The sequence below is a fragment of the Mycteria americana genome, chromosome 1 (assembly GCF_035582795.1).
Source record: "Mycteria americana isolate JAX WOST 10 ecotype Jacksonville Zoo and Gardens chromosome 1, USCA_MyAme_1.0, whole genome shotgun sequence".
Classification (NCBI taxonomy): Eukaryota; Metazoa; Chordata; class Aves; order Ciconiiformes; family Ciconiidae; genus Mycteria; species Mycteria americana.
In genome coordinates, this window is record NC_134365.1 from 75,945,271 (window position 1) to 75,971,916 (window position 26,646).

At 38.5% G+C, this 26,646-nt stretch overlaps 2 protein-coding genes across 3 annotated transcripts in view; one reads left to right on the forward strand and one right to left on the reverse strand.

Annotated features, from left to right (window-relative positions):
• Window positions 1–94: 94 nt before the first annotated feature.
• Window positions 95–2,395, forward strand: ETFRF1 (electron transfer flavoprotein regulatory factor 1). The gene is made up of 3 exons (XM_075506640.1): window positions 95–138; window positions 874–970; window positions 1,071–2,395. Exons 2-3 carry the CDS (start codon window positions 926–928, stop codon window positions 1,284–1,286), a joined length of 261 nt encoding a protein of 86 aa, XP_075362755.1. The 5' UTR covers window positions 95–138; window positions 874–925; the 3' UTR covers window positions 1,287–2,395.
• A 612-nt stretch (window positions 2,396–3,007) lies between these two features.
• The window catches only part of KRAS (KRAS proto-oncogene, GTPase), a 31,030-nt gene continuing 7,391 nt past the window's right edge, over window positions 3,008–26,646 (reverse strand). Inside the window, exons 3-7 of one of the 2 annotated variants that reach the window (XM_075506655.1) lie at window positions 26,238–26,416; window positions 23,664–23,823; window positions 16,213–16,328; window position 16,161; window positions 3,008–6,580 (exon numbers count right to left, since the gene is read on the reverse strand). In XM_075506655.1, coding sequence (XP_075362770.1) covers window positions 6,464–6,580; window position 16,161; window positions 16,213–16,328; window positions 23,664–23,823; window positions 26,238–26,416 — 573 coding nt within the window. In that variant the 3' untranslated portion in view covers window positions 3,008–6,463. The remainder of the gene's footprint in view (window positions 6,581–16,160; window positions 16,162–16,212; window positions 16,329–23,663; window positions 23,824–26,237; window positions 26,417–26,646) is intronic. The other variant, XM_075506649.1, reaches the window with a different exon arrangement.

Consider the following 26,646-nt stretch of genomic DNA (forward strand, 5'->3'; position numbering starts at 1 on the left):
GCCGCCAATCGCGCCCTCCCTCCCACCGCCCCGCCCCGTAGCGTAGCCGTGCTGCTGCCCGCCCCCGGCTGTTGGGCGGTGTCTCCCGTTACGGCTTTGCCGTAAAGCGGCGCCAGCGGGGTTTACGGCGCGGAGCTGGTGAGACACTGACCTTCTCCTTCTCCCCCCGCCCCGCGGGCCCCGGCCGGGGAGGGTCGGGTCTGGGGGTCGTGTGTGGGCGAGCGCCGGAGGTATAGGGCAGGGCGACAGGCACCGGCCCCCGTAGGCAAAGCAGGGGGAGGCGGCAGCCCGAGGGGACGGCCCCCGGCCCCGCCGGGCCTCCATCGAGGAGGGCAGCCGGGCCCCGCGGCGGCAGGAGTGCCCTCGGCGGAAGCTGGGCGTGCTTCCGGTTGCTTTTAGTTACAGAAATAAAAATCGGTTTGCTTCGTTACTAACGCAGTATTTTTTTTTAACATTACGTTTTGCCAGTCTGCGCTGGCCTCAATTCGTAATGCACTTAAAATGCACTTTAAATCGTAATGCAACGATTTAAAAAAAGCAAAGTTTATGAACGCAGAAGTTGCAGGAATTCCTACAGCTTTATTTACTTATATATATTTATCACTGTATTTATATATATAGACGTGTATATAGGTATAAGTGTCTCCGTAGCAGACCAGAGACAAAGAAGAGAAGAGAAAAGAGAAGCTAAATGGAAACAAAAAGGAGCCAAACGCAGAAGAGACAGCGAGTAGAACCAGAAGATAAGGGAGTTAGAGCAAACGGGGCTCAGTAAGATAGAGTCTGCTTAGAAACTCTGCAGGTCCCACGGAGGATGAGGCTGGGATTTACTGACTCCCATGGAAGGCTAATGTCAAACTGATTATTCTTCAGGTAAAAAAAAAAAAAATTCAGACGAGAATAAAGAGTTCACTGAAATGTGAGAATGGCCAATTCTTTAAGAGGTGAAGTGTTGAATCTATACAAAAATGTAAGTGTCTTAAATGCCATGAGCACTTTCCTTAAGTAGACAAAACCCTTTCACTGTGCACTCAATCTGTTAAAAAAAAAATATTTTTTTTTTTTTTAAGCTGCTGTACCTTGGAAGGGAGTATCCCAAAGGAGCAGACTACTTTAGAAGCCGTCTGAAAGCAGCTTTTCTAAAAAATAAAGATGTGAAAGATCCTGAAAAAATTAAGCAACTAATTGCACGAGGAGAATTTGTTATAAAAGAGTTGGAGGCTTTGTACTTTCTCAGAAAATACAGAGCTCTGAAACAGCGCTACTACAGTGACGACAACCAGTAACCCGTGCTAATGACTTCACATGTAATGATACAAATCCATAAAAATAAACAATAAAAGACCTGTAACCTCAGAAGAAATGAAACGTAAATCCTTCCAACCCATCTAAGGTACAAATTAGGACTTTGCTTCCCCTTAAGTAGTAGCATGAAGGATTTGGCATTTGTATTATATGAGTAATAGGTTTTTCTCAACTACTTTTGACCTCCTTGAACTAAAACTTCATGTATGAAAACAATTTTGCAGGAAGTAGTGTAATGATTCCATTCTGTTTCACTTCATTACGCATATTGAACATAGAGCTGCTCTTATATTTACCCAATAGCTGTGTGTTTGAGTGCTGATTCAAGACACTACACTTCTCTTGTTACCTAGAAGATTAATCTGGTTTTGAAAGTCTTCTGCATTTAATGATTAATTTCCACTGTAAACGCACACCTTCTTAAAAGTAAAGTAAGTCCTTAAAGACTTTGACTACATCTGCTTAACGTGCCAGTCACGTTGGCAGGCTGGCGGAGGCGCTGTCTTACTGTGTTAGAAAGACGACTACAGGGTCAGGAAAGGGGTGAATTTGAATAGCGGTTTAAGCACTTAAGACCCTGAAGACAGTTCCTGCTACAATTTCTGATGTTGTGTAACTGCTGTAGCAGGAATATAGAACTTGATCCTTTTCCCCTGGAAGAGAAGTTTGAGCGTAAATGTTTGCTCCATGGCTAACTCTGTAGACCTTGGCTTAACTAGCACAAACTTGTGCCAGAACTGATACTCTGCACATACTAGGGTTGGTTGGTTGTTGGTTTGTTTGTTTCAAAAAACTAAATGACACTGGAGATCGAACGTAAATAATCTTTGAAGTATAGGTAAGTAATCACTGCAGTAGAACTGTTGGCAATAGCAAGTCTTTACATGCATAAATTTCAGAACAGAATCAGAAAATTATGGCAGATTAGACAGTACGCTACCTTGAGACGAAATGTACATGCTTCAGTTTCTAGCACCAACTCCTTCCGCGTCAACTGAACTCCACTACAGTATGTTGCAGTTAAACCTATTCTGAAGGAATACCTCTATATACAAAATTTAACTACCCTTCTCAATAACTGGTAAAAGATTATCCGGACATGGTAACAAAGGGCCAAAGTGTAAGTTTATAGAACAGTATAAAGTTACTGTTCGCACTTCCCCCCCACCCCCACAGGACACGATCAGTGCTAGAGAATGTCTTCCATATTTTCTGTAAGTTTATGGAAGGCATTTGATAGAAGAAAACAAATGTGCACCTGGGAATGAACACAATAGCTATTCAGAGTATTTTAAACTTGTAGACTAATTCATGTGAAGTCTGCTGTTAGACTAATGAAAACAAGGTCTCTGGGGCATGACTGAAGATGGTACAGGCCAAGCAGCATGCAGCAGCGAACGAGAAGTGCAACCTCAGCTGAAGTGAGGCTCTGCTCATCGCAGAGCATGGAACGCAAAAGCAGCACGGACCAGAGGAGATGGATCGGTACGATAAAGCATTTTGTCAAAGCACAGCGGCACCCCCTCTCAGAGGAAGGGAACGCCAGCGGGCAAAGACAACAGCTTTGTGACAGGCAATGAGAAGTGCAAGAAATAAACCGAGAACAACTGCCCAACACATTCAATTCATGGGATACTCCGTTACAGAGACGAGACACTGAAATTCTTGGAGAGAAAAAGCAAACTGGGACAGAAACTCACAATAACTATTTTTTATTACATTACAATAAATAGGAGCAGTACAGTTTGACAAAAAAATGACAAATTCCAGATCACCTCACAGCACATACTCCTAAAAACATTAAAAATTTTAAAACAAACGGTCTTTTTTTTTCTTTTTTTTTTTTTAACTTAATGTCTGGTATGACCAACATTCCTAGGTCACGCAACCAAATGATGGAAAAACTGGATCACACTGCATATGTTCCACATCAAATAAAGCACAATGTACAAAATGTGCATGTTTCAGTTTACACTATACAAAAATAGTTAAAATACATTCCAGGTAAACATATTACATTAAGAAGTCATTCTAGTAAGAAGTTGGCACTCAAGAGGAAAAAGCAGAAGTATTTTCAACATGAAAACACAAGACAGTGGAATAAAGAAATGTTAGGAAGGATTTACCATCTATGTAGCTTTATGTAAACTTGAGACAAAATGATTTCTTTACAGTTTGATGGTCTTTGAAGGTAATAATTGTATTGCTTCATAGTAGAGACAAGAGCAGAAGATTGTGTGTCAGTATTTACCCATTACAGAGATCCTGTTACTGTAACAAAATCTACACAGTGAAACTTCAAGTTAGCAAAAATTTTAGGGCAATGAGACTGGTCAAAAGAATTAAATTTTAGTTTTGAGAAAACCAATGATAAAGTTGTTTACCAGTTACATAAAGCTACTGTAAGAAGGTGTTACTCCCTGACACATGGCAATTTAATGTATTAACGCAGTAAGTGATTCACATGTTCATTTAGTAGTTGCTATCAGAACAGACAGCATCCAGGTATGTTCTTTGAAAGCATTTCAAATAGGGAAAGACAGAATAATTATAAGATCAACTTGTGCAAGCTGCAATCCAACATGCTTCACCAAATCTCAACAAATATCAAGACAAAACTGCACAACAGTGGCAAGGATGTGTATTTTTTTTTTAAAGTAAATAAGGGCTAATGTAAATAGATTTTGTACGAATTTAATTAGATTGGTAGCTACAGATCACATTTACTGAAAAAAACCAAACCTATTTTATATATAGCTTTATATTAGAGCTATATAAATCCACATTTGATTAGGACATTTCAACTAAAATTTCTCCTAACAGTTTTTAGTTAACATAAGAATTTTAGACCAGCCCTAATTTTACATGCAGTGTGACTCAGTTACCAAAAATCTTCAAGTAATCTTAAGATTACTTCCATTTGCTCAAGGTATACTATCCACTTTTGCTACATTCTTCATATATAATCAAGTGTCTAAAATGTGCAAATAACTAACTGTCTCCAAAATGTTTTAACCTTGGAAGCTATAAAATGTTTTGCAACATTAAGAATTTGTTCTTATTCCTTATTGGTCTTTATGATATAATGTTAGGTTCTCCTATTACTGTTTTTTCAGAATATTTCATAATCTAAAGTATATTTCACATCAAAGCTGAAAGGAGGGGAGGGGGTCTCGGTTTTGGTGGAGGGTAGGGAAGGGGGGTGCAGGCAGGGAAAGGCATTATTTCTCTCAGCCACATTGAAATTAAAGAACATGCAGCAATCCAGGCAGTATACATCCCTGCTAGCTTTGCAGCTCTCCACCTACGAGAGTCACTGTGGGTTTTTTTTTTCGTAGAAGCAAAAGAATACTTTTCTCATGCAGTTGCACCTTTGACATCAATGGTCCAAGTTACACAGGTATATGAAAATTGTACTGTGTAAAATTTCCACATCATTGTTTAGGTATACCTTAGGTTAGGGCAATGCTGCTATTCCTTGTTCCAAACTTTTCAGTGTCCTGAACTATCCTACTTCAATGTCTTGTGTTTTATTTTTTTGGGTACACCAGAATCACATTTTCAAATTTTACTCTACAGCTGAGTTAGGTACTATGAAGAAGTGTACCTTCAGGAACTCAGGCCCTCATGAAATAATCAAACAATGCAACATTTACAGTAAGACAACAGGAACTGGCAACACTGGAATTACTGGCTCTTACTTTAGTGCAGAATAACTAGATTACTGCAGTACCAAAAATGAAAGCTTCTGCAAAAATTCTGCATCAATTCCAATCAGAAAAAAAAGGGGAAGGGGGGGGAAAAAAAATCACAAGGGAACTTAATCACAGAGAAAGACAACATTAAAATCTTGGTCTAGCTTCATGACAGTCTAGACACTGGAATGCCACTCACCAACCATTTAATCTGTGCAACAAAACTAGTACTTCACGAACATCACACAAACAACACTGACTCTGGAAACCATGTTCTATGCTGACAGTTTGTGCAAATTCCACACCATTTTTATGGCATAGTGGATTTCCAAATTATTTGCATGAAGCAGCTAAATTCAACTCATTCATTCACTCATCTGATGTCACTAGAATTTAAAATTCCTCCCCTATTTTGCACAAAATGGGCATCTGGAAATATTTAATGCCACTCTTGGGGAAAAAAGAATGGTTTCACTTTGCTATATAATTTAGGATTCATTTCATTTAATTCTTATGGTAAATTCTGGATTCATGTATGAATTAACCTAAGAATTTGAATCAACTTATCTGTTAAGGCTTTCTAGTATTTCCTAGAGACACTAAGGGTGAAATCCTGTACCTACTGAACAAAGCTACTTACAGATTTGCCACTGGGGGTCAGGAGAGCTAGGATTTCACCTTGGTCTTCAGACACAAAAAGTTAGTGAAAGTCTTAAAGCAATGCATTAACAATAGCAAATCAACCTAATTAGAACTTTTACTTTTTCCATTGCCAGATGTGCATTGTTGTCTTTTTTTAATTTTTCTTTTTTTATAGAAAAAATAGAGTATTTAAGGAGTGACCGTGACAAATTGCGGTGAAAAATTTTTTTGTGAAAGTTTTATCTTTACATTCATTAAAGTTGATCTGAAATGCTACAAGACTAGATGCCTAGAAGCAAAATCTACAGGAAGACTATAAAGGCTTCTGGTCTCTCTATATTGCAGTCAGTCTAAAATAAAAGAAAGGCTGAAATGAAAGTCTCTTTTGCTAACTAGTCCTTTCTCCCAACCAGATTTAAAAACAAAAAAATGAAAGGGGATGTTAGAATGTGTAGAGCATCATTTCATTGTTTGGTTTGCACACAGAACAGAATTTCATAATCAGTAAGAAAATTAGGAAGTTAGCAACCATGCATGCACCAAAGAGTCCTAAGACAGTTCTCAGGTTTGTGTGTGTGGTTTTTTTGTTTGTTTTTTGTTTGTTTTTTTTTCACAGGCATTGCTAGTTCAAGAACCAACAGTCGAAGAATACTGGCACTTTAAGAGGAATGAAGTTTCCACTGTCATTTAAAACAAGCATTCAGGTAAAGCTAACAGGATCATGAAGCAGAAAGTAAAGTAATGCTAAAACAAATGCTAATAATTTAGTGTAATGTACAAAAATTACTTAAGTACTTCTTAAGAATAAGGATAAATTGTATTTACATAATTATACACTTTGTCTTTGTCTTCTTTTTCTTCTTTTTACCATCTTTGCTCATCTTCTCTTTGTGTTTTCTGATTTCTCGAACTAATGTATAGAAGGCATCATCAACACCCTGAAAAGATACATACATGCACACATTAAGATCACATTAACAGACTTACATGCCTGCTTAGGTACAGCCTGTTTTCATCTGACCTGATCAGGTGAAGTGTGTTCAATCAGCAGTCTGTTTTGCTGCCTGCCAGGAGAGGTTACACTGTCTTCTCCTTGCTGAGGCTTTTCTAATGTCCCCTTGAGTAGACTGTGGGTTAGAGGAATTGCCGGGGCAACAGTTCTCTCAAGCATTCCTGTTTCTTGGGAAGGGGCATGCTGGGAAAAACATATTCAGATGAAAGGGGAACTACAGTTGTCTCCTGTCGTGCAAGAGGAACGTGTCTGACTGCATTACTGTGCATGGGCAGAGGGGCCTGCAGGAGAGCAGCTTTGGGGAGTGGGCTGCCATCATTTGCACAGCTATTCCTGGCTACAGGCTGTTCCTCTCCTGATTTCTGAGCAGCACTGAGGCAACAACCTGAATGAACTGTTTTGACGCCAAAAACAGCTAGCACCTGCTTACCCTCTTTCTCAGCTGTTCCCCAAACCAGGCTTACAGCAGCAGCCTGCAGGTGACGTACTGCTCAGGGGTTGACCACAGATACCCCATAGGTCCAATTCCATTACTAATGTGGTAAGGAAAGTAATTTAGTGTACTGCCCCCTCCTCCATCTTGAAGAGGGCACACCTCAAACTAGAAAAGTATTGGTACCACATGTTTAGATTATAAGTATGTACATTATTAGTACAGAATAAAGTTCTGAAGCATTAGTTAGCTTTGTGCCTTAATAATCTATACACAGCTTTAAAAAGTAAATTCAAATATTTGTAGCAAGAATTCAATACCAAAAGAGAGAGTTATGATTATTCTACATATTCAGGTCATTTCTCAGGCACACTGATATAGTAATCACACCACAGTTTTAAATCTTTACATATGCAAGTCAATCAAATCAATCCCATGTTCCAGTGATAGATTATTTGATAAATCATTCTATTGAAATTATATAAAGACACATGGAACACATTATCTATGGTGCTGTATCACATACAGTCACTTAAAATCTCCACGACTCCAATAGTTAAGCTACAGACACAAAAGCTAGTGTTTCTTCACGTTGAGTAGTTTTTCATTTTTGGGGGGGTAATTATAGCTGAGAAATATTAACCCTGGTCAAAAGAGACCAGCATATCTAAAAGCCTGATACGAACCATTATCAAGTGCAATGTTATACGGTATACTCTGTAACAAACTATTTACATGAAACAGTTTATTCTATTGCCTAGCTTTCAGGTTGCTCCAAATTCCAGTCAAGTACCTATCTTCTCAGTCAGCCTTTGCATTGAATAGTTTGAGTACTAACAGTTATAAAACCATTAAGATAAAAAATGATCTTGATTCTTCACTGCCTTACTCCTTATATTACCTTTTAAGTAGATCAGAAATAGTTGTCTAATGTTAACGTATCACAGCAGCCAACTGCACCACCCAATTTCTAGAACTGGGTCTAGAAATTTAGCCCTACAACTGGCAGGCAGCTTCCTACCTCTGGTTAGCTACAGTTTGCCTTCAAGCTGCCAATAAAAATTAACAGCCTATTTACTCCTGTATGCCTACTTCAGTAAAAGAACTGAAAGTGAACTCTGAAAAAAGCACAACAACAAAAAGCCAAAAATCACCCAATTCATTACTGTTTCAAACACCAAATGGTGATGAAACTTAGTATGGAAAGTCCAAACAGCAGTGAGGTGTTAAATAGCTTTACTTATAAAGCAATGCTCCTACTATAGCCTAAATTTATTTAAAACCTTCACATTCAAGTTCATAAAACGTTTACAAATAACTGATGTTCGATCAAAGCCCCTGGCAGCCTACCTCCCAATACTAATAGCACACTTTTGCAAGGTCTTGTAATATACAAAATACACTTGCAAATAACTTATTCTACATTTCGAAATATTATTGATCAATATAAAATTGATGTAGCATGCCTAATGGAAGAGTAGCCTTGGTTCTGGAAAAGGTCATGTCCCCCATGAATCTTTTGAGAATTAGAATCATAGAATAGTTCAGGTTGGAAAAGATCTGTAAGATCATCAAGTCCAACCGTTAACCTAGCACTATCAAGTCCACCACTAAACCATGTCCCTAAGCGCCACATCTACATGTCTTTTAAATACCTCCAGGGATGGTGACTCAACCACTTCCCTGGGCAGCCTGTTCCAATGCTTGACAACCCTTTCAGTGAAGAAATTTTTCCTAATATCCAATCTAAACCTCCCCTGGCGCAACTTGAGGCCATTTCCTCTCGTCCTATCACTTGTTACCTGGGAGAAGAGACCGACCCCCACCTCTCTACAACCTCCTTTCAGGTAGCTGTAGAGAGCAAGAAGGTCTCCCCTCAGCCTCCTTTTCTCCAGGCTAAACAACCCCAGCTCCCCCAGCTGCTCCTCATAAGACTTCTGCTCCAGACCCTTCACCAGCTTCGTTGCCCTTCTCTGGACACGCTCCAGCCCCTCAATGTCTCTCTTGTAGTGGGGGGCCCAAAACTGAACACAGTATTTGAGGTGCGGCCTCACCAGTGCCGAGTACAGGGGCACGATCACTTCCCTAGTCCTGCTGGCCACACTATTTCTGATACAAGCCAGGATGCCATTGGCCTTCTTGGCCACCTGGGCACACTGCTGGCTCATACTCAGCCAGCTGTCTACCAATACCACCAGGTCCTTTTCCACCAGGCAGCTTTCCAGCCACTCTTCCCCAAGCCTGTAGCATTGCATGGGGTTGCTGTGGCCCAAGTGCAGGACACGACACTTGGCCTTGTTGAACCTCATGCAACTGGCCTCGGCCCATCGATCCAGCCTGTCCAGGTCCCTCTGCAGAGCCTTCCTCCCCTCAAGCAGATCAACACTCCCACACAACTTGGTGTCCTCTGCAAACTTACTGAGGGTGCACTCCATCCTCTCATCCCGATCATTGATAAAGATATTAAACAGAACTGGCCCCAATACTGAGCCCTGGGGAACACCACTTGTGACCGGCCGCCAACTGGATTTAACTCTGTTCACCACAGCTCTTTGGGCTTGGCCATCCAGCCAGGTTTTTACCCAGCGAAGCGTACACCCGTCCAAGCCATGAGCAGCCAGTTTCTCCAGGAGAATGCTGTGGGAAAGGGTGCCAAAGGCTTTACTGAAGTCCAGGCAGACAGCACCCACAGCCTTTCCCTCATCCACTAAGCGGGTCACCTTGTCATAGAAGGAGATCAGGTTAGTCAAGCAGGACCTGCCTTTCATAAGCCCATGCTGGCTGGGCCTGATCACCTGGTTGTCCTGTACGTGCCGCGTGATGGCACTCAAGATGATCTGCTCCATCAGCTTCCCTGGTACTGAGGTCAGACTGACAGGCCTGTAGCTCCCCGGATCCTCCTTCTGGCCCTTCTTGTAGATGGGCACCACATTTGCTAACCCCCAGTCAACTGGGACCTCCCCGGTTAGCCAGGACTGCTGGTAAAGGATTGAAAGTGCCTTGGTGAGCACTTCTGCCAGCTCCCTCAGTGCCCTTCGGTGGATCCCATCTGGCTCCATAGACTTGTGTGTGTCTAAGTCGTGTAGCAGGTCGCTAACCATTTCCCCCTGGATTATGGGGGCTTCATTCTGTTGCCTGTCTTCCAGCTCAGGGGCCTGGGTACCTGGAGAACAACTGGTCTTACTATTAAAGACTGAGCCAAAGGCAGCATTGAGTACCTCAGCCCATTCCTCATCCTTTGTCACTATGTTTCCCCCCGTGTCTAATAAAGGATGGAGATTCTCCTTAGCCCTCCTTTTGTTGCTGGTGCATTTATAGAAACATTTTTTATTGTCTTTTATGGCAGTAGCCAGATTAAGTTCTAGTTGAGCTTTGGCCCTTCTGATTTTCTCCCTGCATAACCTCATGACCTCCTTGTAGTCCTCCTGAGTGGCCTGCCCCTTCCTCCAAAGGTCACAAACTCTCCTTTTTTTCCTGAGTTCCAGCCAAAGCTCTCAGTTTAGCCAGGCCAGTCGTCTTCTGCGCCAGCTAGTCTTTTGGTGCATGGGGAGGGCCTGTTCCTGCATCTTTAGGATTTCCTTCTTGAAGAATGCCCAGCCTTCCTGGACTTCTCTACCCTTCAGGACTGCTTCCCAAGGGACTCTTGTCAACCAGTCTCCTAAACAGGCCAAAGTCTGCCCTCCGGAAGTCCAAGGTAGCAGTTCTGCTGACCCCCCTCCTTACTTCTCCAAGGACCAAAAACTCTATCATTTTGTGATCACTATGCCCAAGACGGCCTCCAACCATCACATCACCCACAAGTCCTTCTCTGTTCACAAACAACAGGTCTAGCAGGGTGCCTTCCCTAGTTGGCTCGCTCACCAGCTGTGTCAGGAAGTTGTCTTCCACACACTCCAGGAACCTCCTAGACTGTTTCCTCTCTGCTGTACTGTATTTCCAGCACACATCTGGTAAGTTAAGTCCCCCACAAGAACAAGGGCTAGCGATTGTGAGACTTCTCCCAGCTGCTTATAGAATATTTCATCTGCCTCTTCATCCTGCTTGGGTGGTCTATAACAGACTCCCACCATGATAGCTGCCTTGTTGTCCTTCCCCCTGATTCTTACCCATAAACACTCAACCCTATTGTCACCATCATTAAGCTCTAGACAATTAAAATACTCCCTAACATGCAGGGCTACCCCACCACCTTCCTTGCCTATCCCCTCTGAAGAGTTTATAGCCATCCATTGCAGCACTCCAGTTGTGTGAGTCATGCCACCATGTTTCCATGATAGCAACTATATCATAGTTTTCCTGCTGCACAAGGGCTTCCAGCTCCTCCTGTTTGTTGCCCATGCTGCATGCATTGGTGTAGATGCAGTTCAGTTGGGCTATTGATCCTGCTACCTTTTTGGATGCAGAAGCCCTAATTCCTATGTGACCATTCTCAGGCGCTTCTGTGGTTTCTAACACATCCATAACCCTTGCGTCTTTGCTGCTGCATGGATCTCCATCCCCTACCTCCACTGAGACGGGAGATCAAAGGACCTTGCTAGCACACTGTCCCTCAAACATTGGTGTGCCACCCTCAGGCTTATCTCTAGCAAGCCTTGTTTTATTCCTTTCCCTCTTCAAATCTAGTTTAAAGCTCTTTCAATGAGCCCTGCCAACTCCTGTGCAAAGATCCTTTTCCCCCTTTGAGACAGGTGTACCCCATCTGTCACCAGCAGGCCTGATGTCATGTAGACCAACCTATGATCAAAAACCCCAAAATTCTGCTGGTGACACCAGGCTCGGAGCCAGGTATTGATCTGCTGGCAAATGCTTGGTATTATTTTACAGAGAGCTAGTGTATTTTCCTTATAATTTCAACATTAATGCACAAAGTGAATGTTTAGCAATGTTCATGTAGGGAAATTATCTAGAAGTAGTGACAGTTCAAAGTGCATCTACTGCAGTTCTCATCTTGACAGCCAGCTAGGAGGAAAGCATTAAGAATCAATCACAACAGACAGAAGAATAGTTTCATTCTTGGAACACAAGAATGGTTTAAGAAAAACCTCTGCACAATATTCTTCTACAAGACTGTTCACATTTCCTTACAAAACTACCTTTGAGTATTTCACACTCATTAATGTGTTAGAAAAATAATCATTACAAGGACAGTCGTTGGCTTTCAGCCGTGTCTTCAAATGAGACAGGCTAAACAAAAATCGCAATTTAAGTCTTCAAACAAGCAACCCTTCCTCATTAAACTGGTTTTAAAATAAATACTGAGAAAAAAAAACTTGTACAAAGTAATATCCAGAGGCTATTATGGGCCTTTAAACACATGAATCCACAATTAAGGCTGAAATCTTTATTCTACCTAGTAAGGTGATGATCTTTTAAATACAGCACATGTGGCAAAATACTAAGGAACTGACTTAGCTTCCGTCCTTGCATTTACACCTTTGTAGATCAAGCCTTTAAAATTATTAATTATGTATTTAGTAGTTTGGTCCTGCCACAATTCCTCTTAAATTCAGGTAATGAATATAGCATGACATACAAAACTACATTTAGAATATTTGTGAATTAGAACTGGAGAACTAAAGATGAATTAGAACTGGAGAACTAAAGATGAACTGCAGTCTTTCACTTTTCAGTCTGTGGATTAAATTTTAAATGCAAGTAGTAGATACTCTGTTTACAGAAGGTCCCTGAAGGCATCAATACTGTAAGATCAAATGCGGTCAACCCTTCTAGTTACTTCTTTCAGTAAGAAAGGACCGCATGCAGCTGACCTTCCTCCCTGTAACAATGGAGTTATGTGCAAGCTTTTTGGAAAGCTTAAGATGTACTGAATGAGTGCTTTAAATCCAGGCTCAGGATTAAAAACTCAAAATTCACTGTGCATGCTCAGAACTATACCACACTGCCTCAATAAAGGTGCACTGACAGAGCTTGCTCCTGGCACTTGTTTTTCCAAAGGGCAAATACAAAAAGCAAAGGGAACAGAAAAATCAGAACTGTTCCCACAGCAACAGCCTGCTCCTGGCTACAACTTTTCTTTGGAGCACCACATGGTCCCATGACCATATAGACGTCTGGATATGTGGTTGCATGGTTACAAGCATGCATCAAACTTGGCAACTAGCTGGCTATCAATAAGAAACCCTAAATTTATAAGGAACTGGGAATTCCTTAATACCCCAGCCCCAAAAATAGACCCTTAAACAAGTTCTAAATTGCAGAAAAAAAATTTTAAAATTTTTTTAATTATATAATACATATATACATACATGTATCAGTCACGAGAAAGAAATTATTTGTACGCCTCTGTAGTACTATGGAAAAATCATTAAATTACAGTTTTAATCAAGAATCTAGGAATTTAATTCAAATCTATAACTTTTGTAATTCAAACTTTTTACTATTAACCCAGCTCAATCTGAATTACATTACCTAGATGTCTAATTTAAGTCCTAAAGAAATTTTGTTATAGTATGCTTTTTATGTAAAAACTTTAATGCTTTCAAGAAAGAGATCTTTTGAGGGTTTTATACTGAGTTTTAGAAATTTCTTCTTGCTAATTGGAAATTATAAACAGAGCAAAAGATGTTATGTACTTTCTGCCTTACTGTGTTAACAGCCAAAGGAATGAACCTCTTGGAAAGCATTAGCAGTTAATGGTAATCTGGGTAGTCAAAGTTTTCAGTTACCTTGTACAAGATTAATATAACTAAGAAGGCATCCCATAAGCAGCAAGAAGATAAACTGAACATTTCAAGAGGTAGCAAAACACTCTGAACTATCCAATTTGATTATCCACAGGCAAAAAAAAGAAAATAAATACTGTCTATCATTGCAAACTGCTATAATGAATATTTTTGAAGTCTCAAATTCCAGCTGAAAGACTCACATCCTTAGGTGCTGCTCTCCTTAGCTATCTACTATGCAGACTGAAATAATACATATCATCTTACTGCATGGAAAATAATACAAGCCTGACTGTTTTAAATGCCAGATTTCTTATTCCACTACCGAACTACAGCTATACCACAATAGTTTTGGAATACACTTTTTCCAGCTTAACCTCCTAAATAGAAAGTTGCTGAAATGACTATCAATACTATGTAGAATTCACTTGAGTATAAAGACAAATGTTTCCTCCCCTGAGCAGACACTCTTGAAGTTCTAGTCTTATATCCAAGACTATTTGCCAATAGGGTATGGCGGGGGGGGGACCACACCAAAACCAAAAACCCAGCAATACCCACTGTTGACAAAAGAGATTTCCCCTACCAAGGGTGGGGGGGAACCACACAGAAACCCAAAAACCTACTTCTCTTGGACATGGGCAGAAACAAAGTAGGAAACTGGTACAAAGAAAGCATATGCTCGCTGAGCTATCAAAAAGAATCTTAAAATCTGAAAAGATGCTTCCACTGAAAAAATAATGAAAACCACAATTCCCACCATCCTGTTCTCCTTCTCCCAAGGAAGTCCACAGAAAGGAAAAGCAGACAGAATTCAGGATCTTTAAAACCCCAGTATACAAGAAATTCTACTTTGAGGTATGGCTACATTAGTAAGACAGCAAGAAGTGGCAAAGTTGGTTTTCAGAAGGCTACAGGAAGGAGGCTTAAGCAATGTAATTCATATTGCTCTCATCAAAAGTAATCTTGCCAAGCTGCTGTCAGTTGGTTTTGATAACATGGAAAGAATAAAACAAGGTATTTTGATGGCATCAATTTTATTACGATATTTGGATGGAAGACTGGGGAGCTTCCATAACTAAAGTTTCCAGTTTCCTGCAAAGGAAGCCTTTGATACAAACAGTATCACAAAAGTGTATCTTTTTTAAGCAAACATGTAAAGAATTATCTCAGCACAGTCATTCATCACTTAAAAACTGGGAATATAAGCCTGAGCAGATCTAGTAAAAACTGACATGAAATAACATTTCTCCCCCCCCCCCCCCCTCGGAAAGAGGAATAAAACTCCCTTATTGAAGGGAGTATTCCTACAGTTGTGACAGTCTCTTTAGGATACAAGTCAAATGCCACTACTTCTTCTTCTGAAGACTAAAAAAAACACCTTGAAAAGCAAACAGTTTTTCTTTTACACAACAGGAAATTCCAGGTCATCCTCCTGTTGAGCAAGCATATAAGGAGTAACAACCCACTCTCTGCAGCGGTGCAGTAAGAGGTAAAGAATTAATGGGATAGTAATATATGCAAGGAGCTATTCTGATAGTTTGTTAAAAAGCACTGGAAGTGATTTAGACTAGCACTTCTTCCATATCACAGTTGCTTCTTCCCTCTCCTCCTCCCTTTTTTTCTTAGAGTGGAGCATAAAGATAAAAACAATTTTGTGAGAGTTCAGGTACTGGGTTTTTTGGTGGGTTTTTTTGTTGTTTGTTTTTGGTTCCCTCCTGCCCCCCTCCAGTTTTACTTCACTATTGCTTCCCCCCCCCCGCCCCCTTTAAAGGCTCTCAAAAAAGTGAAACCCTACCATTTTGTCCAAATCTGGATTACTTATGGCATTATAGTTGACAAAAGAAAACTAATGTATTTCTGGAAATTATTAATTTTATAAGCTGGGGCAAAACAAGGGAAAAATGGTATGGCATAAGGAAGGGCCTAAGAATTAACAAATCCTGTACGCCAGCTGCTAGCCAGATACTGTTTTGCTGGATTAGGAACCTCCTGCTTCTGCATCTGAGAAGGACTATAAATATTATGATCCTCTCCCCTCAGTTCATCAACCTGAAGATCCAATCAGTATTCACCTTCAATGGTTCCTGCAATGTACCTATAATAAAACTTTTTCCTCTTAATTGCTTCACACACAAAACCAGGTCTCCGTTTCACAGGTGGAGAACTTGATACACAGTAAAGACTTTCTGTTAACCTATTTGTCAAAAACCCATGAAACAAAGCAAATCCATAGTACTTGGGTGTTTGCTAGGAATATTATTCAGGACTACTATACTGAAATCTGACTGGTTTTATATCTTAAATTATGTCATCAATTAACCATAAAATGTCTGATTTGCAAGACACTGTCAATCATTTTCATTTGGCAAGTGATTTGTAAAAACTACCCTGTTACATTACAAAACTTACCCTGTTACATTACAAAACTTACCCTGTTACATTACAAGGCATTTTTTAACTTTCACGCACCCTGGAGTCTTTTCTTCTTTGCTGATTTTTTTCACTCTGTACTGTCGAATCTCTCGCACCAATGTATAAAAAGCATCCTCCACTCTCTGCATTGTAAAACACAACTCCTTAAAAACTGCTTCATTAACAGTCGTGACATATTGGGACAGCCATGGCAGGGGAAAAAAACACAACAAAATCACTGAAATTATGAGCTTTACTTGAGAGTATATGGATCTCCATTTATATATTTAAAAGTGCTGGGCTTGCATATTTGCTGCTTGATAAACAGCTTTTAATGCAAGCAAAAGACACACACTCAATTTATTGATTACCAATTATTGTGAATATCTATGCTTCAAGCCCTCCTTTTTTTCTGGGCAAGGTTACACTTGGACAGAAAGAATAACAATTGTTTTCTTCCATTGCATACCGCACTGAAAATAATACCACTTGTGTTACTGAATCTTTTCACATGTTTTTGTGGGCATGGATGTATTTAGCGGGCACAAAGCCTTATTAGATTGGTAACTGAGGTGTACTTATAAACACGCACAGTTAAACACCTATTTTCACTTCTTAACAGAAGTGAGAACCTGTTACTGTTTGGGCAGGCAACAAAAAGTAAGCTTGTTTATGTTCTGTTCTTTATATAAGAAGGTGTACTTTCTTTGCAAATATCTGGAACAAACTAACAAAGTATAGAAAAAGTCTAAACAGGTAATTTCCTAAGAGGTTACAAAGAAATAAAACCTTCTAAGAATACTAAATTTGGGGCAATATTGTTTTTAAAGCTACTTACTTTACAGAGCAAGCACTATGCTATTAGATTTAGGAAAAGGAATATTTGAGTCATGGCAAAGTGCTTTTAAGAAGCACCTTAAGTATATTATATTTCAGAGTAACTTTCAAAAGTAATTACTTATTGTAATTATAGAAGTTCTTCTTCCATGCAGAAAAAGCAACAAGTTAATAATTATCATGATTAAGAGCTTGGTTCACATCAATGTACAAGGCACACCTAATCTGTTCTCTCTGGGCCAGACTCAGGCAACCACTAAGGTCCCATAATAACAACTAAGTGCAAACAGCTTGTGAAGTTCTGCTGCTCAGATTTTCCTCTGGTTAAGAGAGCTCTTCAACTATTCCAGGGATGACACAGAGGTACATGTTTTACTTCTCTGGTCTCACACCCTGCCTTTCTGCAGCTTTGTGTTTAGCCCACTTGGAGATGAGGATATCATAAGCATTTAAAAAAAATAAAAGTATGAGGGCTGAAGGTATCTTTAAGAAAATGCAAGATAAAGAGGTACACCACAAGCTTTAAGTTATAATATCTGTTATTTTAAACTGATTATATCTGTGCATAAACTTAAAAATTTAGATAAATCTGTGAGGATGTTCTTGTTATAACAAGATGCAAAATGTTTAGCTGCAGATTTTAAAGGGGAGAGCAAATGTCTCCTCTGCTTTCCTGTCAATCCATTAGTTGTCTCCTCAGTCAGATCAACAGAGTTGTTAATTTAATACAAACTCATTATTTGAAAATAAAAACAGAACAAACTGATGATCACGGAAAACAGTACAACCATTTAAGCCCAAAACTTTATTACTAACCAAACACACAATCTGGGCTTTTATTTGGCAGTTTCCATAAATTTTCTCTCCAACCCATCTTCATATTGTGCACCTAATAACAAAAATAGCTAACATTTACTGCCACATTTACTGGGTGATTTTGCATGAACTGTGCCATAGGTTACCACATTTAAGACTCATTCTTAACACACTGCAGCTTATCTGAGAGTTCTTCTGAACTACAGCCACTTGAATTTAAAGATGAAACGAATTAGATTTGTTTCTTGGATTGTATTTCTCTGGTGTATACAATGTGTCCTGATAGGATGTAGTGAAGTATTGACAAGGTGACAAGTCTTCTTACGTTCCATGTCTGAGAGTTTGCAAAATGTAAAGGAAGCCATTAAAAACCAGCAAAAACAAAGTAAAGCTCATATTTTCATGTTTTCCTGGAAGGAATGGAAGTTTATTCCTGAAGAGGAAACAGTAAACATTGATCAGCTGCTACGTGCCAAAGCACAGGCCATACAAGAATCAATATTTTTGTAAATCTACTGTTTTGCAGTAGAAATACATAATTTGATTATGAAGCTTTCACATGAATAATTAGGTAACAATCCTTCGGTCAACATTTATTGCCAACTTTCCCATCACCAATAGGAGCTGTAATTTGCTTTAGCAATGCAGAGAGAGGGAGAGACACAGACAGAGTGAGAAAAGAAATTGCTACTGCTGCCATCACCAAGAACAATCGTATTAATCCTGTTGAAAGAAATTATTCTGAGAGAAAATCTGTACAGACACACATTTGCTAATTTCATTAGCACAAGGTGACTTTTTAAAGAGCCAGGTGCCAGTCTTATAAGCTTAAGAAGACATTTTAATACCCATTTCTTTTAAGATTCTTCAGTATTTTTCCTTAAATGAGCTTATTCTTTAAATATTTTTCCTTATAAATCATATATCTAAAACATGATCAACCAGTCTTTAGCTGTCAGAACTGGAAGCAAAAATATCTTTTGGCAGATATTAAAAACTTCAAAATCTAAACTGCTATTTACTTTAACAGCCCAAAGAACCCATGACCTCGAGGCAATGTTTTCAAGATGCTTTTGATTCCCAGGAGACAGCCAAACATTCAATTTATAATATGACTATGTGCAAAGAAAGACTATTTCAAGTACAGACCAAAGTACAAATGGGAATTTTCACATGTTCTGCTTCTGTAAATAGCGCTTAAAGGAAACTAATGAAAATTAGCCCTGACATCTCAAAAGTGTTCTGTGTCCACTTTTATACACTCTATCAGAATTGGTCTCCTAAAACCAACTGTTAGACAAATAAAATCAAAATTATTCACGAGGACACAAGCAAAAAGAATGCTACTCACTTGCATAAAAGCACTCCCAACATAAAAATTTGTACGTGGTAAGGTCAGCTTAGCCAACACGGGAGAACACACAAACTGCAAAAATCTACTAGCTCCTGTAACATTCAGTTTATAGATTAAGGTTAATTTTTTGCTGTCTCTGAAACAGACATAATACTTCAAAGGACTCTTTGGAAACAGTTACAACTCAACCACATGCAGAACCTCTACTAGTTTGGGGAGGCAGGGGCTGTTAAGCTTATCATGTTATCTTATGATGGTTAAATACCAGGCACACATCAGTAAATTCATATTAAATACTGCACAAAATAACCATTCAAGTTAAAAAGTTAATCACTCCAAAGCTAAGAAGTGCCAGAATTACAGCTGTCTGTCCTACCTGAATTTCACCCATTGTGCACATCCTTTTTTTGCTGCACCTATTTATCTTTACATTAGGTAAATAGCAAACCTGTTTCCTCAGCATCCTGGAGTCATTCAGCACACAAGTTGAATGCCAGAATTTGTTTCAACATTATCAAAACTTTTTTTTTTCTTGGGCCCTTGTTCTTGGGAAGGACTAAACATTTTTGAAAAGTTTTACCTTACAACAAACAAGTGACATGAAAAAACTCAACCCAGCTTGTGAAGTCTGACAAAGTTATACATAATTGAAAACAGTTTTAAAATGGAACTTGTACATATGAAGTACATTAAAAATGGCTTGGAGTGAAACACACACATTAGCATTAAACAGATATGACAAATCCCCCCCCCCCCAAAAAAAAGGCAAGTTGGTTCAAGCAAACTGTCTAAATTACCAGTTATTCATGAATCTTAATTGAGATGTAGGAATGAAATTCTGTAAATACTGCAGCAATTACTTCATCAGACCAGGCACAGGTTCTCAACTTACTTTCATTACAAGTTTGGGGCCTAACCTATTGTACAACAGACAGCTGAAATAACGATAATGCTTTTTTTAACAGCATCCTTGTGATTTAGGTCAACTTCCTCATTAAACACTTCAAAAGTGTGTTTAAGTATATATTCTCAACAACAAGACCTAATACTTTAGTGAATCCTTTACTATTCTTACAATAATGCCCATGTATCTGCTTTGAATTCAATACTAGCAGAACAGTTGAAATGTTCCAAGGAAAACAAAATCCTACAGTCAAACCACATTTGGGGTACAGCTTTTCCTTGTGTAACTCACAAGGAAACGGAAGCCCAGTAAAGATACCGGATGCAGCCTTGGTGGGGATAAATCAACTTTGCCTCTCATCTCTCATTGATACTATTGATAATATTGAGAGCTATACGCTCCTGTGGACAAGGAAGAACTTGAATTCAAAGCTTATGTCAATCAGAGAAAAGCATACCAGCTATCAAAATAAACCTAAGAAATTCACACCTTTCTGCATAAGGATTGTGAAAGGATGAGTAGAAGTGATGCAACATGCCTTACAAAACCACCAGTATTGACACATGTTTACATTTAGAAATAGGATTATTTTCATAAATTACATTAATATAATTTCAATCAGTGGTCTAATGAAAAAAATTAATAATCTATAGCCTTATACCCAAGTTGCAGGGTCCACTAAGCTAATGTTTCACTGATAAACTCAATGATTTATTTGAAAATTCACACAGGGATTTGGCTTAAAACACAACCTTTTTGCAGTAAGCTAAAGTTTACATCCATATTGCCAGTCAGAACCAAATAAAAACAAATACACTAACTTTTAGAACAACTTATTTCTGCGCGTCATTTCAGTGTTTTTCATCTTTCCTATTTTTGACCTTACCTATGAATTTTTGAAAATCTTAAAAACTGAATTATTTGGAACTGAGATACCATTTTGCATGAGCATGCAACGTCATCATTTAAAAAGAGTGTCTTGGCAATCAAAACAGATTACATGGCCAACTCCTTTCCATTTCCATCACCCGTTTCCTTCCCCAGAAACCCTTCTGCTGGAGCTCAGAGAGAATCAGAAATGTGGCACAGGGAAGGAAGCAAGAAAATGGTGAGGGCCCCTTTAATAGGGCATTAATACTCATGTTTCAGTGTGGTGGCAGGTGCGTACAGGAAAGGAAAAGAAGCTTCCTACTTCTAAGTTTTCATGTCAGACTTTCTACAAACTCCAGAAGTCACCAGATCACCAGCTACATTAGTTCATAGTTGGAAGTTCTGCATGTAATCAGAGAGGACCAGATTTTTATTTACTTATTTTTAGCCAAGGACTGAATTTTGCCCAATAAAAATATAGTCCATGGGCCACATGCAGCTCACAAAATGGTCTGAATCCCCTAATTTTAAGTTACTTTGGAAGATGGTATGTATATATATATATATATATATATATGCAGATCTTTTTTATATATGCCAGTGTGACTGAAACATCACAATATGTAAATGCATATGTATACACATATACAGACACAAATACATACAAATATTTAGATGATCTTGCTGTAATTAAAGATCAGGTTCTTCCTCCAATTCCCTTTTGCCTTCAAAAGTATTTTATTAACACAGGATCTTAAGGAGCAGTTTCATAACGCAACATGTTATGAACAGCACTGTGAAAGAATCAGCAACCATACCTAGCGGTTCCAACTTTTAGAAGCCAACATTCTCAAAAGAGTCTATTGGATTTCTTTATTCTAAAATCCACAAGACACTTTTAGGGACTCCTAATCTGTAAAGAGTGTAAAGCTCAGCTTTGAAAAACAAAAGCCAACAGTCCCTTCTGTAACATTCCAGTTAGCACCTCCAGAAATATAAAGTCACAGATAAAAAGTCAAATTATACAATAACAGTTCCTATATGACTGATCTATTGTCCTCTGAACCAAGTACAAACCTCCAGCAGACCTCTTAAAAGTCTGAAAGATAAAAAAGCAGATACTACTTTGTATAAACAAAGATTATCAAACTTTGAGAGTGGTGGCTTTTGAGCATCCAATTTTGTGTTGGCTAGGCATGGTGGGGCTGCTGGTAGGAGTAAACTGCTCCTAGTGGGGTGGGGAGAAGAAATCTTTGAAAATACACCATGGTATCAACATGCTTTCATTAAAAGTGGCTATGCAAAAGGAGTATTTCCTAAACAAAGCCTGACGCTCTATACAACAGGCTGAACAAAGTAAAATCTAGATGTTAGTGCAGAACTTCTATTATTTCAAACCTGAAACATAATTTCACAGTTCTTCCTTTTTTATCCTAACATCGCAATGACAGCCACTAATACAGGACCTTCCAAACAAGAACACTGCAATTACTCAGTCCACTTGTATGCCACATTCTTCAGAACACTCATGGCCTAATTTATTCTCAGCCATTAAAGTTAGGTAGGATTAAAAAAACAGAACTACACAACAGAGACTTTCTCTATTGCCAAAAGTTAGCATTCCTTTGATTCCCCTGTAAAGTTTTACTAATTAGTCCAGGTTTCAACTTGTCAGAAACTTGGGCGGGTATAGCAAATTTGCACTAATAAAATATTCACTTCTTATATCCAAAAATAACTTACATACTGTCTATGAGGAAATTCTGCCAAGTGATGCAGCTGAATCTATTTAGCAGTTACTCAAACTGCAGTATCCTGCCCTTATTTGCCTCCTTCTGCTACACCTAATTCCCGATTCATAACTTGCACGTAACACTTCTGATTTTGCAGAGCATGAGTTATTCAGCCACTCAGGCCTGATCTAATTTGTATTGATAGTAAGTCTTTACTCTTAAGAAAAAAACACAAATCAGCATTTTCCAAAAAGAATGCTTTCTTCCAGAAGTACAGAACCAGTTTCATCTACATCTGTATAGCTTACCTTCTCCTGAATACACAGAGGTACCACTACGTGCACCCTGAGAGAAACACTGAAAGGACCCTAACAGCTGCCTCTTTCACGTATACCAGTGGGGTAAAATAAGCCAACACTGAGCTCTAAAGTCTCAGAAGAGTATCAGTTTACACAAGCAATTAATCCAGTAATTTCAAGAGACTTTTGGTCAATTGCTTAGCTATAAAAAGGTATATCAAGCATGTCCCACTAATGCTGAATCAACGTCTTAAAGAAAAATTCCTTTTGTTATTAATGAAAAGACTTAAAACAGAATAAACTAATTAGCTGTTTGTCTGCTTAATCCTCTTGCTGAGGAAAAAAAGCATTTCACCTCTAAGTAGAAGTGCTTTTTATTCTATTAAAACCTATCACAATGTTAAGAATGCAGCAACCCTCTGACAGTGGAGAGTAATAGCAGCCCAGGTCTCATTCTTTGAGTTTGTACAACTGAAGCAAATCACTCATTAGTAAACAATTACCAGCTGTCAGTGAGTTGACAGGAAGAGACACCACAAGAATTTCTACTCCAGAGAAATAGATCTATTGATATGACCAAGCAATTGTCAATGCCTAGAATAATTAACACTATGATAATTCAGATGAGAGGTCTACATTTGTATCTGGTAAGTTTTGAGCTTTACCTGTCTTGTCTTTGCTGATGTTTCAATGAAAGGAATTCCATAACTTCTTGCTAAATCCTGAGCTTGTTTTGTATCTACTGTTCTGGAAGGCAAATCACATTTGTTTCCTACTAGCACCATTGGGACATCTTCAGAGTCTTTAACTCTCTTTATTTGTTCCCTAAAAAGAAAAAAAAAAAAGAAAAAGACATTTTATTTAACAGGTATTAATATTAATAATTTATATGGTAGATTTTAAAGCAATGAAAATTAAATTAACAGATTCCAACATCATTCTTTATGTTACTTTACTGCACATACACTATTAGAAACCACCAAAAAATAAACTGACCAATCCTGTCACCATCAAGTTTATCATCTTATTTTAAAAAGATGAGGTTGACATTCTGCAAACTACTATAGATTTTGATGTCATTACACTTTTTTTTTGTTTGTTTGTTTGTTTTTAACAGGTAATGCCAGAACAAGCCTAAGAAACTCTGGTATAAATCTTACTACTTATCTCTCATACTCAGCACTCATAATACTCAATCCATTTGCTAAGATAAAACACTGTCAAAAGCCCTATGCCCATCATCTCGATTTTGGTTTGGCTGGGGGGGGTGGGGGGCGTGTGAGGGTGTTTTTTGTTTTTTAATTAAAGACAGCATTACAAACTCTGTATTTAGGTAGGGGGTTTTAAACTTTGAAGACCACTGGTTCTCTACAAAGAGAAATTTGGTCAGGGAGTCCTTTCAAACACTAGTTAGAAAGCATCTTGAAATACTAGTTAGATGTACTTGTCAAGAATCTCAAATAACAATCATTAATTTCATTACTTTTGTCTTCCCAAATAATCTAGCAGTATGCTCCTTAATTAATATAGTCACTGTTTTCAGTTATTTATTTATAAGCCTCCAGCTTCAGTCTGCAAGTGCATTCACACACCTGTGCATGACCAGCAGAAACTCCAGCATTCAACTCAACATTCTTTGAAATAAACTGGGAAGGCCTTCTTATGCAACTCTCTCTTTAAAAAAAAACAAAAATTCCACATAAAAACCTCTATGCTCCTCCTTCCCCTTACATCAACATGTATCTCACTTTTGTCCCTTCTTCCTCTACAACCAGAGGAAACCCATTTGTAATAATCTGGTTAGATAATGAAGAGAAGTTTACTTTTTTTCCGGAGAGCAATAGATATGGTTTTTTTAATTTGTCATCCCTGCTGTGCTAACTCTTAACTGGGTTGTGTAGTTGTTTTTTGTTGTGTTTTGTTTTTGGTTTTTTTTTTTTTTTTTTAAGTCACCAGTACCAATACATTCAATTAGAATATTTTATATATAATGAAATTTATACAAAGGCTGGCTAGCTCAATTTAAATATAAAAAATAAACAGTCCTGAGAGAAAGTGCCCACATTCTCAATACTGATCTCACCCTGAGTTAGTATGCAGCAATGTTGTCCCTCATTTGCAACAGTACTCCCCGATCCTGCAGCTGCTCCAGGGTGATAAGCCAGCAGTAAACTATTTCTGTAGTTAGGCATCTACCTGTTTAGCTACTCACATCAGCACACTACACAATCAAACGAGCTGATCTGCTGGCATACAGGAGAAAATGAAACTATGTGATCAGGGCAGTTGCACCTCCTGACTTCGATTACCTTGAACTGTCATGGTATCCCACCTTATATGAAGAACTGTAACTTTGTAACAAAAATGTGCAGCTGCAGCTTATGAGTAGATGTTGGGTTTGTGGGCAATACTGATAGCTAAACACTCCCCCACCATACAGCAACACAGATCTGACAGCATTATAAATGCCTAACTATGAATGGCTTAGTATTATGTGTTTGGGACTAATCTTAAGATGATGCTGCTAAACTCAGTAATCTTTGGTGGGATTTGCACTGCCTTCTAACAGGATACCCAAGGAGAATTCAGTGTAATAGTAAGCTACTAAGTTATAAATTATCTGGTATGGTAATCACCAGAGACTACTTCTATTTCTTTATTAGTGTAGCTGACAAAGAAAGCATGAGTTGAAATTTTTTTTTTTAAATAATTAGTTTAAAAGAGAGAATACGAAGAAACTACTAACAGGTTGTTTATTAGCAGTCATCCTGGAGCTCTGATTTTGTGTGTGTCTGCCCTTCTTAGGGCTCACCCATGTTAGTCTTCTAGTAACATTCCACAGGTGTTTCCCCTCCACCCCCAGAACAAAAGCTAACAATTGACTTTATTGTCTGTACAATTTCAATTGCATAAGTTTTTCCATCTTAGCACACAATTTTATCTATGCAATGGTCAGAGTTTACCTTTAGATAAGTCTTCACTATGAATAGGCAGAAATACTAAGTCACATTAGTTTGTAACAGAAGAGCTTTCAGATATTTTGCCTGCCTAACTTTTTCAGATTTTCAGATTACCCAAAATTCCAGACCTACAAATGCACAAATAAGTTGCAATATTGCCAATTTGCAAATGTCCCCTTAGATGCTATTTCCTAAGAGATTATTCTATTATCTAGTGGAAAAGCAAGCAACCTATCCACCTAATACAAGAGTTAGCCAATTATCTTTCAATATACAAACCTATAATGGTGAATATCTTCAAAAGACTTTGTATTGTTTATAGCAAATACACACAGGAAGCCTTCCCCTGTTCTCATATATTGGTCCCTCATTGCACTGTATTCTTCTTGACCTGCTGTATCAAGAATATCCAAGAGACAGGTTTCTCCATCAATTACTACTTGCTTCCTGTAGGAATCCTAAGAAAAGAAAAAAACCATAAACCTTGGTTAAAGACAAACAAGTAAGATTTCAAACACCTATAACACAGAAGATATTAAAGTTGTTTACTAGTAATCGAGCATGACTGAAAACACTTCAGAGTTAAAATCCAACTTTACAGATGCACAAATGGCAGTAGGAAAATAGTGTCCCATATTTACATGTATACAGTAATCCAGAAGTGGAAAGAGCACTGAATGGACATGTT

Coding starts and splice junctions, on each gene's coding strand:
- ETFRF1 (XM_075506640.1), top strand. CDS start 926: ATGGCCAATTCTTTAAGAGGTGAAGTGTTGAATCTATACAAAAAT. Junction 971..1,070: donor TGTTGAATCTATACAAAAAT/GTAAGTGTCTTA, acceptor TTTTTTTTTAAG/CTGCTGTACCTTGGAAGGGA.